An 18,552-nucleotide genomic window follows, 5' to 3' on the forward strand; every position below is an offset into this window, starting at 1 on the left:
GGGAACTGGAAGATAGATCCATTAAGATCATCCAGTTTAAGAAGAAAAAAGAGAAAAGAATAAAAAAATAAATAAACCATACTTAAGACCCCTATGAGATACTATCAAGTACCAACATATACATAACAGGAGTCCCAGAGGGAGACGAGAGGAAGAAACTAAAAGAATGTTTGAAGAAATAATGCCCCCAAACTTCCCAAATTAAATGAAAATCATGAATCTAAATATCCAAGAAGTTCATTGAGCTAAACACCAAAAAGTCAATAATAATAAAAATAGAGAAACATATACGAGCCAGCATCTTAACACGTAAATGTGTACAGTAGGTATTTGTTGGATGGATTTACAAAGGTAGGTGAAGGTCACTATTGCCCATGTGATCTGCCCCAACCTAGTTTAAATCATTGTATTCACTGGCTGATCATATGTATGTAAACGAGAATGACAGTCCCAGGAAGAGGGCAAGTGAATGAGAGGCAATTTTCAGCACACTTTCACCATGCTGAGGTCACCAGGTCCAAAGCTCACATTTTATACACAGCACAATCCTTTGGAGGAAGACTGTATTAAACATTTGTTGGTTGTTTCTCTACCCACTACTTCTTTCCTTTCCCTTAACAATCTCCAGATTATGCCCAGATGAGATTAACCCCAACTCTTAATTTAGAAATGGCTTCTAGTTGTCTGCAGGTGATCAATCTTTTATTTCCACTTTGACATCATGATTGGCTTAGTGATGGATCCATGAAGCAAGAAAGGCAGTGGAGACCAAAAAGACCACTTCTAGGTTGCTGTGTGAGCAATGGGGTAGGGAAAAATCTCTATTTTGTTGAGTTTGTATCTGGAACCATGTCACTCCAAGGACCGGCCACCATCTTTTAACAATAAGGGGCGAGCGAGTCTGCCGAGAGAGCGAGGAAGCAGAGACATGGACTGGAAGGTAAGAAACTGGTTCCGGGCCACATCACTTGTTCTTCTGGCCCAGTGTTTTCCAAACTTAACTAGGTAATAAAATCCCAGATGCCTTCTCAGTTGTGCTGCATCAGAATGCCCAGGCAAGTCCTGGGAAACTACTGTATTCTCACGTGAAGCTAGCCCTCATGTTGAAGCTTTCAGAAATATGAGCCAATAAATGTCCTTTATAATTTAAGAGAATTTGAGATTAGCCTGTTACTTGCCTGGGAAAGCATCCTAACTGCTAGAAGCCATCTAGATTTGTTTCTTTTGGGGTTTTCCCTCTTTTCTTTATAGAGAAGTAAGCATCAGCTCTCAGTGGGTGATGTTATTTACATGCCTCTGATAAAGTTCAAAGGACAACCTCAGGCTTTTCAAAACGACTTGAAAAAAAAAAAACAGGTTGAGAAATACATCTGCTAATCTCTCTTCCCACCCACTGCTCCTCCCTCTGGCTCTCCTTTCTTTGATTAACGAGGCCCTAGAAGATCTTTTCAAAAAGACTTCTCTAGAGGCATCCAGAATCACTCCTAAAAACTTGAAACACAGACTCTCTCCAGGATGAACCTCAGCCCTGCAAACCACCGCGTTCCTCTAAGTGATGGAAACAGCATTCCTGTCATCGGTCTGGGGACTTACTCAGAACCTAAACTGGTAATTTTTTTTCTCTCTTTCTCTTTTATTTTAACGCTTTTGAAACTTTCCTAGAGCATAATCTTTAATTCGTTTTGAGTGGATCTCATTGATTTGGTTTTTATAATAATGAAAGTAATCTCCAAGGAGTACTATTTGGCATCCTGAATACTGAGCCAGAGGTTAAAATTATATCAGGGTATAATTTAAAATTATCTTGGATTAGAAAGTGGGACCTTTCTTCTTCCTTCGCTGAAATTTAGCTGAATGGGGATTATTAGAATGAACTGAGGCACGTGAAGTTTCTGAGTTTACTGCTTGTGGGGGGTTTTTAAAACTTATATTTGAGAATTTCCAGTTCAGTCTAACAAACATTTAGTAAAAACCTCCCAGGTATGAAGCACTAGGCTATAGAAGCTTCAAATATGAAGAGAACAGTGTCTGTGCTGCCTAGGGATTAAAAATCAAATAGAGGAAGCAGACTCTTTAATAGCTAATTGTAGAACAATGAAGATAAGAGTAAATGCTATCCTAGAACTATAAACCATCTCTCTGAAAACACGGACAAGGGAATAGTTAAATTTGACTTTCAAGATTGAGTGGGTTTCCATTTAAACACAGTTTCTACTTATAAGAAAAATATCTTTCTGCCTTCCTCATTGCAATTCAAATTTAATGCTGATTACCAGAATAAAGAGTGGTATGTGTAAAAATGCTACCAGATTTGTGGGATTGCGTAGGAATGACTTCTGGAAAGCTAACTGTGAGTTAGAAGGCAGAGAGGGAGAGCTGAGGCAGGACGTCTGGGGCAGAAGGGGAAGTATTGAGGCACAAGGATAAATGATACGTCCGGCAAAGACCAAGCCCGCAGTGGCTGGTCAAAGGAATTAGTGGTGGAAGCAACGGCAGCTGGCTCTGGAGATGCAGGTTGACACTAGATCATAAAGGACCTTGAATACCATGCCAAGGAGTTGGAGCTTCACTCTGCATAAAAGGAGGAATTATGTGAAGTTTGGAAACAGAGGAAAAGCATCACGAGATCAGTGCATTTGAAAGATAACTCTGTGGCAGCATAGAGAATGGAAGGCAGAAAAAAGAAAAATAAGCCAAGAGTAGTTAACTCTTGTATCACAATCCCACATTCCACTGCAACTGCCCAGTCCCCTTGTTTTTGATAATGCAAAGGAAAATCACTGTTGGAACAATTACAATGGTCTGGGTCATTGGCCCCTTCCTCTTCTTACTTTGCCCATTGTCTGTCTATGACCTCATTCATTCACAATCTTGGCTGCAACAACATCCATGCAGAGACACCTAAATCTCTATTTCCTATTTTTTTGTTACATATCCCCATACAGCTGTGGACTGGCTACATCAGAACCACTTGGGGATTTTTTAAAAAAATACAGATCCTTAGGCCTCACCTCTAGCGTACTGAATCTGGGTCTTTAGAGGTAAAGGCTGCTTTTAACAAGCTCTTTGGATAATTCTGTTGGACAGTCAAGTATGTACTCTGTCTTTACAGACACCTCTAACTCAGTATGACAAAAGTACACTATCCATCTCCCCTTCCCCCACTCCCGAAAATACTTCTCCTCCTGGCAAATAACACTACCACTCTGAGCCCCTCATGCCAGAAGTCTGAGTATATTCCTTCATTCTGCCCTCTTCCTCATGTCTCCTTGTCCACATTACATCCAAACGATGGCTGTTCAACTTATCTCAGAAATCGGTTTTCAATTCACACTCTCCTCTTTATCTCCTTTGTCACTGTCTTAGTTGAGGTTCTTAATTTATCGTTAGGCTATTCTTTCTATTTTGTCCCCTCCAATTAATGATCCAAAGTGGGGCTGTCAGGATCTTCCTCAGACCCAAATCTGATCATGTCACTCCTGTGCTTAATTATTTCAATGGCTGTCTATCAATTACAAGGTAGAGTCCACATTCCTTACCTTGCACACTGAGCTTTCAAGGTTCAGTCAAGACCCGTCTGTCCAGCAGAATCTACCACCACTCTTCCACCTCTCCCTCTGTGTGTGGAACATAACTGCTTAAGTTCCTTGAACAACTCTCCCGTCTCCATGCTTGTGAACATGCTGCCTTCTACCTGGAACATGCTTTCTCCTGGTTTGTTCAGTTAGACAACTTCTACTAACCCTTGAAGACTCAGCTCAAGGACACTGCTCCATAGAATCCCATCCCTCCAGCCACCACAACTTGCCCCTCTTGCATGTTCATCTGGCCCCTTTTACTTGATTCTACTGTAGCTCTTATCATACTGTATTATAATCCTTGTTTCTCTGCAAGCTGCCCCACAAGACTGTGAAATTCATTATGAAAGGGAGAATGTTGTGTTCAATTCTCTATTTCCAGGATAGTATCTAGTATGTAATGGGTATTCAGCTGATACTTTCGAATTAATAAGTTTGTAAAAGGGGATCTCTATGTTTCTGAGCATCAGAAGCTAGGGAGATATAAATGGATATGATAATAACAACTAACATTTTGGGGACACTTAACATGTGCCAGGAACTCCTTTAAGTGCTTCACATTACATGTATTTTCTAATTTAATCCTTAAGACATTAGGAAAGATATACCATTTAACTCCATTTACAGATGATAAAACTGAAGTATAGAGAGATTAAAAAATTGCCCCAAACTTACAATGCTAGGGAACAGAGCTTGGATTTGAACCAATGTACTTTGGGTCCAGATCCAATGTTCTTTTTTTTTTTTTTTTTTAAGATTTTATTTATTTATTTAACAGAGAGAGAGAGCACAAGCAGGGGGAGTGGCAGGCAGAGGGAGAGGGAGAAGCAGGCTCCAAAGAGGAGCAGGAAGCCCCAAACAGGGCTCGATCCCAGGACCCTGGCATCATGACCTGAGCCAAAGGCAGACGCTCAACAGACTGAGCCACCCAGATGCCCCCCAGATCCAATGTTCTAATCCCTATACTCTATTACCTGTTAAGAATATATCTAATGTCAATGAAACTGCATATATCTAACTATAACTTTCTATGTGTATTTTCATTTATGAAAGTACCTACGAATATACATCCTGAAAGTATGTAGAATGTGTGTGTGTGTGTGTGTGTGTGTGTGTGTGTGTGTGTCCTGAAACTCAGTCGGGCTCAAAGTGCTGTGCCTAGCAATTAGTACTATTAAGGACCTACTCTATGTTTAGTAATATTAAATGCTATATGTTAGAGACATTCAAAACCAGTCATGTGTTATTTCCCCAAAAAAGAGTTCCCTTCAGAAGACATACACAAGTTAGACAATATGACATAAGAAGAATACCATGAGAAATGAAGATCATTCATACACCAACTACATTTGTGAAATATTACCAGTTGTAAAGTAATAAATGGAGTTAATGGTATGTCTCACAAAATCAGAAACTCTAATGTAAAGAAAAATACACCACATTTATCTGGAAGGTTTGTTGGGCTGCAGAGGGAGATGAGGAATGGGAAGAAAGGAGAATCTGACATAAAGCAGATTCATGGCTTTCTATTCCAAGCTATGCAACTGATAAAACTCCTTTGTCATCTTCCCAGGACTGATGAGGCAGAGGCTAGAACCACCTATGCCCAAGTCAGCCACCGTGACATAAAAGTACTCAAGTAGATTTAGCTTCAGAATCTGTCTTAGTCCTAAAGGCAAAGTCTGATGCCAAAATTTAGTCTTCTCTACTTGGCATGCCCGAGATTTTTTTCAAACCTTCATTCCACAACAAGGGATGCAAGGCAAATGCCAGGCTGAGGTAACTCTTTAACTGAAATTCATGTGTGTTTTGTGTATGTGGTCATGTCAGTCAGTATCTGTCCTGGGATCCTGTTCACTTTTTACACGGAAGTTAGAGAGCAGGAGAGTGCCAGGGACAGATCTAGGCAGGTCTTCGGGGGGAGAAGGGTGGGAGCAGACATGAAAGGCCAAAGTAAGGAAGGCTAACAGTGCCTCCTCTGACCTCTGCCCCATTTAGATTCCACCAGAATATGTGGAGACAGGAACTGGGAAAGCAACTTGGAGGAACAATACTATGAAGCTGTGTGAGGGTCCCCAGCCCAGCTTCTCCTGGCTTTCAAAGAGTTTTCTTTCTCTTAATGTGCCCAAATTTCTTATAAAGGTGTTTCATGCCTGTGGACTCAGGGAATTTGAGATGCAACCAACACTTAGTATCACCAACCACTCTGTGCATTACCCCGCCTGATGATGACTAATGAAAACTAAAACGTGCAAATTATCTGTGTGACTTTTTCCTTTTAAAAGCTTCCCAAATGTTTTCATATAGGGATGCAATGGTCTATAACCGCCTCCCAACAGATTTTCCCTACAGCTCTATCAGGGAAGGTCTGATGGGTGACAGTTTGGGTCTTATACCTTTTTTCAATTTTGATAGAAATTAATTCTGTTTTTATGAACATCGGTCCATGGAGTCAATACCCCATATTTATCAAAAACTTCAAGTAAAACTCAAGAATGTTACCAGACATGCAAATGAGATAAATCCAGGACTAATGGTAAATATTTTGAATAATGGGCAATAATTTAGTTTGATAAATATTAATTGTGTGCCTACCACATGCGGGGCATTTTTCTAGGTAATACAGGGATTGAAACAATGAGGTCTAGAAACAAGGGATTTAAGTGGAGTGACCAAGGACAGAAAAAAAGATACATACAACTAAAATGTAAGGAAAAGCTGAAGTGCTTTAAGAGAGGTAACACTGGTTCAAAATTAAAGTAGCAATAAGCAAATCCAATTATGAGGTAGATCGAGAAACATCAAGTTATGGAGAAGGAGTGGTCTAAGAAGTAGATTGGGGGTCGTAAATGATCCAGTATTCCTTCCTGGGTTGTCCTTGTTGAGATTTCAGTAGCTGCAAGCAGTTTTCAGTCTGGAGAGTGAGCCAAAGGCTTTGTATCTGGGGCAAAGGAGAGGTGAAGTCCAAACCTTTGATGAGTACCAAGGGGGAGCCTGAAACATCAAGTCTGTTCTGCCCCTGAGCTTGAAGAGGATAGGGGGCACAGGCTTAGGACTCCTTCTCAGGATTTTGCCATCCTTTAAATATCCCTTGCTTTCTCCTCAATGCCCATTGAATCCCGTCCCTTCTCTCAACCTAAGAAACCCTGTTTCACCTTGTTCTTATACCAGGTATGTTTATTATACACTGGGGACAGCATGTTAAAGGAAAAGAATAATGCAATGATGATTGTTAAGCATGATAAGGAGAACTTTATTCAAGGATGAGTGCTGTCGTGATAGGTCTAGGAACCACTGTGATGGGATTTTGCAGGGGGACAGAGAGGTTGAGCTCCCACTCCTAGTACAACATGGACAAGTGGGAATTTATAGCCAAGGACCAAGGTGGGGGTCAGTGGATGGAAAGTTACTGAGAGGACACATCCAGGATAAGAGGTGATTCTTGCTAGCCACCTAGACATCACCTGGGCAATGGTGGCAGATGAGGAACCTGATTAGACAGGGAGGGGGATCAGATATGGAGGCTGGGTGGGTGTTGCTAAACTGACTTATCAGGATTCTTGCTGAAGTTGGATGATGCAAAGGCAAAAAATCTTTGTCAGAGGTGATGGTGGTTCTATAGCCTCTACCTAAAGAGACCAGGAAACAGGCAGGAAGCACAGTTAAGTGTCCTGGGGAGCTAAGTCTATTTCTCCATGTTGTCCTGCTTTCCCATTCTGATAACGGGAATGAGTGCAAGAATAAGTAGAACCAGAGATCCTACTGACCAGTCCAAGATTAGCAACTTTCTCCACTACAGCCGATGGTATGCATGAGCAAGGGTCCAGTGTGGCCTGATTTTCTAGCAGTTTTTAGAAAATATTATAAAGTAATTATTAATTTTTAAGTAATAGCAACTCATTTGTAGTTTTGTAAAACGCTCTGTGGGCTAATATGCTGAGGGTCAAGAATTCAGTTGGTGTTTATTTTTACTTTTAGTATAGTGTATATCCTGAGTTCTTTCCAGTACCTATGATCTCCTTACCCTCACACACCTGCTGCAGAAGCCTTGGCTTTTAAAAATTAAACACTAAGAAATGACCTCTGCATTTTGTTTATATATATGTATATAAAATATATTATATAAATATAATAAATAAATATAAATGAACTGATATATATATATCACTCCTTCCATATATTATGGAATATGATATATATATACCATTATATATATATTGCATATATATACCATATATATATATATATATATATATATGCACTCCTTCCATATATATATGGAATAATGGTATATATGTATATATATACATATATACCATTCCTCTCCAGAGGCAATTAGTACTAAACATCAAGCTGCAAAAAAATGGTGTGGGGAAGGAGGGAGCAGTTGGGGATAACAAAAAAAAATACCAGGGAGTAAAACATTGGTTTATTTTTTAAAAATACTAACCTGCCCAAGTTACAATGAATCAAAAGGAGAAGAGACAGGACACATAGAGATCAGGTGAGAAGGCTTCTACAATAAATCAGGCAAAAAAGAACAAAGACTTGAATGTGATTGGTAGCTGTGAGGAAATTAATTTGGCTGGAGCCTAGGAAGGAAGTAACTTGGCTGAAGGCACACATTGTTGGGGGAAGCTCTACAAAGCTGGCAACCAATTGGATCTAGGCTAAGGAGAACAGATAACATGGTAGATCCAAGGCCAAAAATGATGCTTTAGGCCCAAGTTCTTCAAATCTAAGGCTTTGGAACTTATTGTCTTACCTCTTATTTTTGATCTACCTCCTTTTCTTTTTTTTATGGTTAAAATTTTGAAATACAGTGGACTTAAGGACGGACAAATACTTTTATAGCTAACACTGTTAGCTATAAGATCCAAAATTAGAACATACCAAACCCCAGAAACTTTCTCAACCTGAATGCTTTCCTCCCTCAAGAAGGGATTGCTCTTCTAATTTTTATGGTGATGACTTTCTTGCTTTATTCTAAGAGCTATGCAACTGTAACATACATTTCTATACAATTTTTAAAATTTATGTGAATAGAAACACTGGACGCACTTTTTTTCCTGCTTCTTTTTCTAAATATAATGTTGTAAAAGTCACCCATGTTATTAATCATGGTCTTTGACAATATTTATTGCTCTGTGATTGCTTAATTATAAGAATATGTCAGTATCCATTTTACTGTCGATGGGCGTTTGAACTGCTTCCAGTTGGGGGCTTTGCAGACACTATTGTGCAGAGTCCTACACAGGGGTCTTATTGTACACACGTATGAGTTTCACTAAGATATACACCTAGGAGTGGCAATGCTAGGTGTATATCTAACATTCAGTATGTATCTTCAATTTTCGGAAATGATGTCAATGTAAATAATTTCCAAGGTATTCATATAATTTGCAGCCCTTCCAACAATTTATGAGAGTACCCCTGCTCCACATTCTCACCAACATTTGGTGTCTTTTTAATTTATGCAGTTCTCGTAAGTGTGGAATAATCTCTTATTGTGGTTTAATTTCCATTTCCTTTACTATTGATGAAATTGCCCAGATTTTTATATTTTTATTAAACATGTTGATATCTTTTGCAAAGTGACTGTGCCTTCTGTGCATTTTTCTTTAATGAATGTCTGTTTTCTTATAGGTAGTGGATTTGTAAAAGATCTGGTATGAGTCCTTTGTCAGTTACAGCTATGTGAAAATATCTCTTCCTATTTGTCTTTTTACACTTCTAATGGTGTCTTAATGAATGGAGTTTCTTGATTTTAATGTGGTCACGTTTATCGCTCTTAATGAATCATTAGTACTCTCCGCAGTTTAAGAAATCCTTCTTTACCCTGGTGTCTTAGGTTGGCTACTCTGGAGAACAGCCTCTGAGAAGGAGCTTGGCATGCAGGAGGCTTAGGGGGGAGTGCTCTCAGGAATCAGACCCGTAGGGGAGTGAGAAAAGTAAGTCCACGCAGTGGGGAGAGTTGCTCATTAGTCCCACAGGGTGCTCTGGAATGGTGCTACAGCGTTGTGCTAAGTTGAGGTAAGAGAGCCAGGCTGTTATACCCTGTCTCATTCATAGAGGGGCTCAGATGTGAGTAACCAGCAGCCAACACTGCTGGCAGCTGAGCAAACGAGTGCCTTTATCCTGTGGTACACCATGACAGCCACTACAGTTTACCCTCGGCGCCAACTGAACCTACTGGCGTTGTGTGCCAAGTTCACTCCTGGGAAAATCTCTTCCAGAATTTTGTCTCTCTCCTGGAAAAGTTTTTAAAGGGGTAGGTTAACAGGATGAAATGGCTCCTGCTGTTTAAGCTGTCTTCAAGTTGCAACTTATCTTCCTTGTGGACTACCCATTCTAGATTTCTCTCACCCTTAACCAACATCTCTTCTGGTCCAGGTGGCTTATGAAATATTACAACCTAGATCCTCATCTCGCAAGTTGTCTGAGTCCCTGGTCCACTTATCCTTCTCAGATCATGGCTACTGCGCTTATCCATTAACTAGCAAAAGTGAGATGGGGTATATCATTGGATGGCCTAGGTGCCCAATGTTTTCCTCCCTGGCTCATCATGTGACAGTGAAGGAGCCCTCTCTCCTCCAGGGATAAAGTTACTTACCCCTGCCAGTATGGCAACATCTTTCCTCAAATACTGAGCTCTTGAAATAAGGAGACGGGGTATCCCTGGGACCTAAGACTAGGAACTAGGATCCACAGAGCCTCAAATTCAGGGATAAGAAGTACTCATTTTCTAAGTGAGTCAAAGGGAGTAATGCTAATCTGAACCACTCCTACTGTGTGTTCAGACTTGTGTATTCTACTTACTGGGGACACAACACCATATAATGGATGTTGACCTAGGGTACGTGTTACATCCTAGAAGATGGCACCGCAACCTTATAGGGTTCTCCCCTTTCTTAAATGGAGGAAGGGTGCTGTTGACCATTTTAGGAAACAGAATTCTTTATTTCACTGATATCATCCCTAATGGTGGAGTCAAAATTTTGCATTTAAGATTCTACTATCATATCATTTATTTGAGTCTCCAAATATGGTATTCTCTTTGATCTTTCTGAATTTTCCTTAAAGTGAATTTTCTTAAAGAATCTGTCAGAATGTACATACAGTTCTCTTATGCTACATTTAAGAATTATAAAGAAACATTTTTCTCACATCCACATTTCCAACTAGTTCCTCCATATTGATTAGAATTAAGTCCAAAATAGTTATTCACCTCACGGCTGCTTCTGCCATCTGAAGGAAAATATTTTTAGCAAGCAAAGACTGTACCAGACATTCAGCTTTTAGAAAAGGCTCTTTAATGGTAGCTGGATAATAGAAGACTCTCACTACTATTACTTATTTCTGCACCATGTCTTTATGAAATAAAACATCATTCGTCTATTACTTCAGGCTAATGGTCAGTACCATGCTCCTAACTTAGTCTTTGTCTTTCTCATTTTTTTAAAAGATTTTATTTATTTATTTGACAGAAATAGAGACAGCCAGCGAGAGAGGGAACAGAAGCAAGGGGAGTGGGAGAGGAAGAAGCAGGTTCCCAGCGGAGGAGCCTGATGTGGGGCTCAATCCCAGAACACGGGATCATGCCCTGAGCTGAAGGCAGACGCTTAACGACTGAGCCACCCAGGCGCCCCTGTCTTTCTCATCTTTATGCTAAATGCTCTCCCCTAAGCCTCTTGTCTTGGGTTGTTCTTTGAAAATATAAGCATATACTTTAATATGCATTGTTTGGGGGTTTTTCCCTTGTATTAAATCTGAGTTCTATAGAACTCAAATTGCAGCCACAAAATCTCAGTGCTATTTCTGAGATTATATTTACCATTTCATATGAAGCTATATTCTCTCATTAATACTATGTATATACCTGATAATGGAAGTAGTATTTTCAATTTTTTCCCTTTAATTTCTGGATTCTACCCTAAGCCTCCTCTTCCAGTGTACTTTTGTTGTCATACTTGCTGTCGTCCATAACATCTCATTTTACGGGATGTTTTGTGGGGCTTTTTGGCCTCAATTTCCATTCAAGCTCTATTAATCGTGTCAATTTAAAAAACCAAAGAGGTATTTATGACATTCCTGGAATGTGTGTCTCATTTCCTAGCTATTTGATATTTGTGACTATGAATCCTATTTTCTAATACCATCTGTATAGCCGATTTGTTCATTTTTCATATCCTCTTATCTTCTCAATAGTGATGACTTTTCAACTGAAGTAGGGAAAGAAAATATAATTTATGCTTCCAGGACTTTTTCTATCCAGCCCAGGATGATAAAGTCACTGGAAATGCAAGAGATTTCTTGTCTCACTCATTCTCAATAAATTGACTTCTGAGGGCCAGAATTCACAGGTCCGTTGAGGTTTGTCAAGCATTTGGTTAGAACACTGAAGATCTAGAAGCAAGCACAAGTAGTTCTCAACATTTGTGTACGAGATCAGAATGCTCACCGTCTGAATATGAGGTCAGTTACAATCTACAAATAAGATTAACCCTGTACTCCACGTACAACCTAAAAGATGATTTGAACATTTTATTCACCGAGACTAGATGCTTGTCTTCATGGAAATATCCATCAATGCTTCTATCTCCCCTTAAGAAAAAAATGTAACTAAAATGAGACACACTCGTACATTTAAAATGTCATGATAACTAAAGAACAGCGACTTCTGTGCAATCTGAAGAATGGATAATTTATACTTCCAGGGTCAAGAGTTTGTCAGGTCTTTTGGCTCTGACAATGTTCAGGAGAGAGGATAGTCTTATGCTTCATGAAGGTTAATAAAACGAACAAAGATCTGGCTACTGAATTTGATAAAAATATATCTTGAAAATCTAACATGCCACCCAACACTCTTCTTTCCCAGTTTATTGAGGAATAATTGACATACAATAAACTGTACAGATTTAAATTATTCATGTTGATAAGTTTGACTCATGTACACCCATGAAGCCATCACTATAATCAAGATGGTGAACATATCCATCACTGCAAAAGTTTCCTTGTGTTCTTTCATAATCCCTCCCTGCCACCCGTGCCTGCACTCCCTGTCCCCCACCCCAAGTAATCACTGATCTGCATCTGGTCAATACGTTAGTTTCCATTTTCTGGCATTTTATATAAATGGAATCATAATGTATTTATTTTTCATCTGGCTTCTTTCACTTAGTATAATTGTATAGATATTCACCCATGTGGTTATAGTAATACTTCATTTCTTTTTATTACTGAATGATATTCCATTCTGGGGATGTATCTCTGTTTATCCAAAACTTTGATTTATAATGGAGCCTTCTTCAATGAACATGTACCTTCCTATAACAACATAGCTGTCATGCAATCTCTTGTCACTGGTAAAACTGGTCAAGTTACGTTTCTGAGGCCACGAAGCTAGGGCAGACTAGGTATGGAAGGAGTCCCCCACTGAGGGTGGGAAGGAAACTCCCTGTGAGGTCAGTGTCCTCAGCCTCCAGACACCATCTTCCAAGCACAACAGCATGTAATCAGAAATTTGTCCTTTTTGTTGTAAAACAATGTCTATGTGCAGAGTATCCTGATGAAGAATGATTAAAGGAAAGGTCCATTTCTCTTCTTCCCCACTACAATGCCCTTGCCATTTCAGACCCCTAAGGGGACCTGTGCGAAATCAGTGAAGATTGCCATCGACACAGGGTACCGGCATATTGACGGGGCCTATATCTACCAGAATGAGCACGAAGTGGGGGAGGCCATCAGGGAGAAGATAGCAGAAGGAAAGGTGCGGAGGGAGGATATTTTCTACTGTGGAAAGGTAAGATCTTCCCTTCACCCTCCAACTCCTTATATTAATATTGGATCTCGTATCACTTGTCTCTGTTAAAGAATGTTGGGCTCACCCAGAAGAGTGAGTTCTCAACTCCCAAATTCCTCATTCTTGCCCAGAATTCAGGGACTGATTATTTAGCCCGTTGAAGATTAGGGCAAATCTCCTTCTTCATACATGGGCATTGATTTAAGACAATATGGGAAGAGCCAAATCTACAAAGCGGAAAAATTGGGGAGTAGAGGCAAGGTGGGGGGGGAGGTGGTTCATATTACATAAGCATTTGCCAAAGCTTTCTTTAAAAGGTCAGCCATCTTTTTTTTCTATGCCTATTTGTCCATAAATCGCTAATTTTTTTTATTGAGCTACAATTCGCATACCATAAAGTTCACCAATTTAAATCAGTGGCTTTTCGTGTATTCACAAAGTTGCATAACCGTCACTGCTACCTAATTCCAGAATGTTATCATGACGCCAAAAAGAGCCCCATACGCACCAGTAGTCACTCCCCATTTTTCCTTCTCCCCCCAGTCACTGGCAACCACTGATCTGCTTTCTGTCTTTATAGTTTTTTTTTTTTATTTTGGACCTTTTATACAAACCAAATCATATGATATGTGGCCTTTTGTATCTATCTGCTTTCACTTAGATAACATTTTCTAGGTTCATTCATGTTATAGCATGTATGAGAATTTCATTTCTTTTTTCATGGCCACATAAAACTCTATTGTATGGATATATGACGTTTTGTTTATATCACCACTCTGGAGCATTCGAAATTTCCAATGTTAGAAATCACTATCCACTGAAGAGCAATCAGAAAGATAAAGCATCATGATTAAAATGCAAGCCAGTGGAAATATAGATGCATATTTACAGGCAGCTTTGCAGAAATAAAGCTGTACAACTTTGGAGAATGAGTAATACAATTCTCCTGAGTGTTCTAAAAGAGAAGAAGATATGGCTTCTGACTTCATCCACTCCCCAGACATCCCCTCCTCCCAGCTCCTTACTCAGGCTCCTTGCCAAGCTCCCAAGGAGTTTGTGGTTCCCCAAGTCCCCAGTCACTTATGGATTATGATTCTAAGGGGCTACATAGGGCCACTATCCCAAAATATCAGCCTGAAGCTTTTTACTTTATTATAGCTTTACAATTTCGATTCTTTAAGATTTTATTATTACAGTGTCTCCTTAGACTAAACACCAAATCTTAACCTGGTATTCCCAAAATGTTTCTGGTGAAGAATAATCTTGAACTCAGATCCTGAGAACTTAGGACAAAGCTGCCTACCCAAAGCCAGAAATAGTTATGGAGATTTATGTCTCATCCTAAAATTTTTTCAGACTTCTATTTCCCCCCCATAATGTGTTCCCATTTGTTTATTTTGTTTCAATGTAAAAATAAGGTTTTAAGTTACCACCCAGAAAAATAAACCAAAAAACTTTTCTTATCTCCCCTGGCAAACAGCTAAAGCTGTTGCAATATTTATTGTGTTGGAAAAATTGAACCCAATTAAGTCATCTATTTCATAAAGTTGCTATGAGTTAATGTTTACAAAGCACTTAAACACAGTACCTGGCACAGAGCTAGGACTATATATGTTTGTTGAATAAAAAATAAATTAAAATGTATAAAACAGAAATTTCAGCTAGATGGGATGGCAGCAATAACACACCAAAGGGGCCCACGGTAATGAAAAAACACATTTTTCTGCTAGTCTTTCCACATTGTTTTCTCTTTTTTATGCATTTAAGGCAAGAAAAAATTATTGTCCAACATAGAGAAAAATCAAATTTTACCAATTTTGCTTGCCCTTACTTGTGACAAAAAGGGTACAGAAATTTAAGTTTTTTCCGCAAAAACACTTTGAACAAATTTGATGCTCTAAGAAGATGTGTTAACTTTAACTTACCCCAGGGTTCTGAGGATCCCTCAGTACCCTATGCTTTATAGACCTTCAGGGTACACATGCTCCAGTTCAACAATCTAAGCCTTTATCTTTCATTACCTAACACTTTAGAGATTGAGTAATTTCATTTTCTTTCTTTTTTTTTTGTTAAGCTAAGTTTCTTTTATTTTTTCCAGCTTCATTGAGGTATAATTAACATATAATGTTGTAAACTTAAGGTGGACACCATGTTGATTTGATACATTTATGTATTGCAAAATGATTACCACCATAGTATTAGCTAACACCTCCATCGTATCACGTAATTACAATTTCCTTTTTGTGGTGAGGACATTTAAGATCTATTCTCTAGCAACTTTCAAATATATAATATAGTAGTGTTAACTATAATCACTATCCTTTATAATAGATCCCCAGAATTTATTCATCTTATAACTGGAAGTTTGTAGTGTTTGACCAACATCTCCCCATTTTCATCTGTGGCTAGCTGTCAAATTACTGACCTTTACTGGAGAGGCCCAGGCTGGGTCTTCCACACCACTGTTTTGGTGACATTATCAGTTTAACCAGAGAGCCAGTAATTTCTTAGCAGAAATTGGCAGAATTTCCCTGGGGTCTCAGTAGGACCAAATGAGAACAAAGGAGCAGAAAAAGGAAATCTAAACATTTGCAATAATTTAAAGTTTTGCCAGCTTCTGCACCACCTGTCACAAGGTGGAGGATCCATTGAAGTCACTCTCACAACCATTTTTCTTGTTCCGCTAAAGCACCTCTTTTATCAGAGTGTCATGAAAATAAAGCGCTAAGCCCAACCAGCTGGTCAGATGCATGTGCCCTATGTACACAATGAGGAGAAGTGAAAGTGCTGAGGGTCAATTCAGAAATTAACAGAGAGCAGGGCAAGACTTTGTCACGGAGCTAGGTGCTCTGTGCTTCAGGTGGATCTTCAAACCTCTGGGACATATTTGGCTAAAATACACTCCAGGTGTCAAGAGTCGTGTGAGCTCATCCTATACCCAGATGACACTGCAGCATAAAGATATTTTTGTAAAATGAAATGAGTGAATAATGTATGTGAGTGCTTTGTTAAGAATAAAGGGCTGCATTTTATTAAAAAATCAGTATAGATGTTAGTTAACTATCACCTTTTTATTCTTTCAGCTGTGGGCTACAAGGCATGTCCCAGAGATGGTCCGCCCAACCCTGGAGAAGACACTTAATGTCCTCCAGCTAGATTATGTGGATCTTTACATCATTGAAATACCCATGGCTTTCAAGGTAAGTTCAGATGCCTAAAGGTTAGGTCTCTGCTCTTTGGCAACGATGAACCAGCAGCTGTGCATGTGAAGCTATGAAGCTAGTTTATTACTTATCACCATAGAGTGTTAAGGGGTTTTGTTGCTATACATCAGTACTGACCAACCCCAACAAATGCCTACAAAGATTATGTGTACCAGACTCAGGCCTGGAACCCTAGTTTCTGGATTCATAATCCAATGCACTTGCTCTTATATCTGGTCTTTACAATTATAGTTTAAACTCTCTCCATCAAACCAACATGTAGTCCCCTGACTGTATTCTACATTTTAGTTACCTAGCATTCAGGCACACCCTTCTTCCTGTTCACACAGTCATGAAAATGTCTCTGCAGGACATAATGCAACATAATATATACAACTGAAAACTTACCCACCCTCTCCAGAAAGAAATAACCCAAAGAATAGTCATCTTTTTGGAGCCAGATTCAAGGTCAGGGTGTCTATGTGATATTTATTCTTGTAGTTCAAATTCACTCCTTCTTTGAACTTTCTCAATTTCTGGACTTGTTAATTTAACCACCAACACACCTGTATATACACTGCTAAACAGCAGTCACTGCTTTAAAATTTCATTGAGGGCAGGAGAGATTGAAAAACAAAATTGGCTACTTGTCCACAAGATAAATCAGATCCTGCTGCTAGTCAGGAAGAACAAAGACTCTGCCATTACAGTGGCCAGAATTCCTTATGCAGCCAACCTGACTGGCTGCCCCTGTTCTGTCTCTGGAAACACTTTCCTTGTTGACTGTCCTCTGTGGTCACATCCAACAAGGACTTTGGGAAAGAGTGCCTTTTTGCATTCTACTTCATGTAGATATAAGTTTGGAGGCTTCACAATGGCCTTGGTACTCGTAGACTTTTATGGTTAGATTGAGATTTCGTCGACAAGGCAATATCCCTTAAAATGTAATAGGCTTTCAGTAAATTCAAATTCAGTCAGGTCCCTGAATGAGTAATTAAAACTAGAAATCTAACAGGGTCACATTTCCTATATCTAACCTGTGGCCTATGGTTTCTGTCTCTTAGTAAAGAACTTCCTTGTTTTACTCAGCTGCCCCATCTTCAGCTTACTGACCTCCATCTGACTTGAAATAAGGCAGGCACAGCTAATGTGTTCCTGGCACCCAGTCTGCAACTCATTGGATGGTGCACCTTTGTCCAATAGGGCATCTGTGGCCTGAGATCTTGCCTTCAGACACAACCAGAATTCTGCCAAAGTCCAATATTACTTCCCTTTAGGATTCTTACCTTCCTGCCTTGGCTGTCACTAACTTTTCTATCTCCAGAAGGCTCAGATTTGAACTTCTGTCATCTTGGATGACATCATGACATCCAGAAGTACAGAGTACCCATTTTAGCAAAATAGCATCTTATCTCTCATCTTACAAGCCCATTAGCAATAAACACATCTTTCTTCAAGACCTACCTGAAGACTGCAAAAATGGCCAACAAATTCTAATACCCAGTGGTGTTCTACTATGTCCCCTAAAGCTCCAACCTTAGCCTATTTGTCTGAGTCTCAAGACAGAACAAAGCAACAATTTCACACATTCTATGCTATTGCAGAGCAAGGATTTCCAATTCTCAGCTGGAGGTGGGATGTTTCTCACTGTCCACTATCCCATACTGACCTAACGAATTTTCCACTTTGGGCCCATTATTTGCCATACCCCAACATCTTTGTATTAGTCAGAACTTGTTATAAATGGCAGAAATCCAACTCAAATTGGTGTTAGCTAAAAAAGGAGCTAAGAATTCCAAGGCCCTTTATCTCTGTTTTGGTTGGCTTCATTCTCGAAAATCCTTCTCTATATGATGGCAAAATGGCCGTTGACCTGCCAAGCCTACATTGTCAACACGATGTGAGAATTCAGAGAAAGAGAGACCACACGTTAAACCTCATGGACAAATACTGACTAGCCTTCCTTTGG

At 39.4% G+C, this 18,552-nt stretch overlaps 1 protein-coding gene across 1 annotated transcript in view; it reads left to right on the forward strand.

Annotated features, from left to right (window-relative positions):
- Positions 1–1,340: 1,340 nt before the first annotated feature.
- AKR1D1 (aldo-keto reductase family 1 member D1) overlaps positions 1,341–18,552 on the forward strand; it is a 49,518-nt gene continuing 32,306 nt past the window's right edge. The window contains exons 1-3 of the mRNA XM_026511648.4: positions 1,341–1,608; positions 13,213–13,380; positions 16,464–16,580. Of these exons, the coding sequence (XP_026367433.1) occupies positions 1,516–1,608; positions 13,213–13,380; positions 16,464–16,580 (378 nt within the window). The 5' untranslated portion in view covers positions 1,341–1,515. The remainder of the gene's footprint in view (positions 1,609–13,212; positions 13,381–16,463; positions 16,581–18,552) is intronic.

This window comes from Ursus arctos, unplaced genomic scaffold (genome assembly GCF_023065955.2).
Source record: "Ursus arctos isolate Adak ecotype North America unplaced genomic scaffold, UrsArc2.0 scaffold_3, whole genome shotgun sequence".
NCBI lineage: Eukaryota > Metazoa > Chordata > Mammalia > Carnivora > Ursidae > Ursus > Ursus arctos.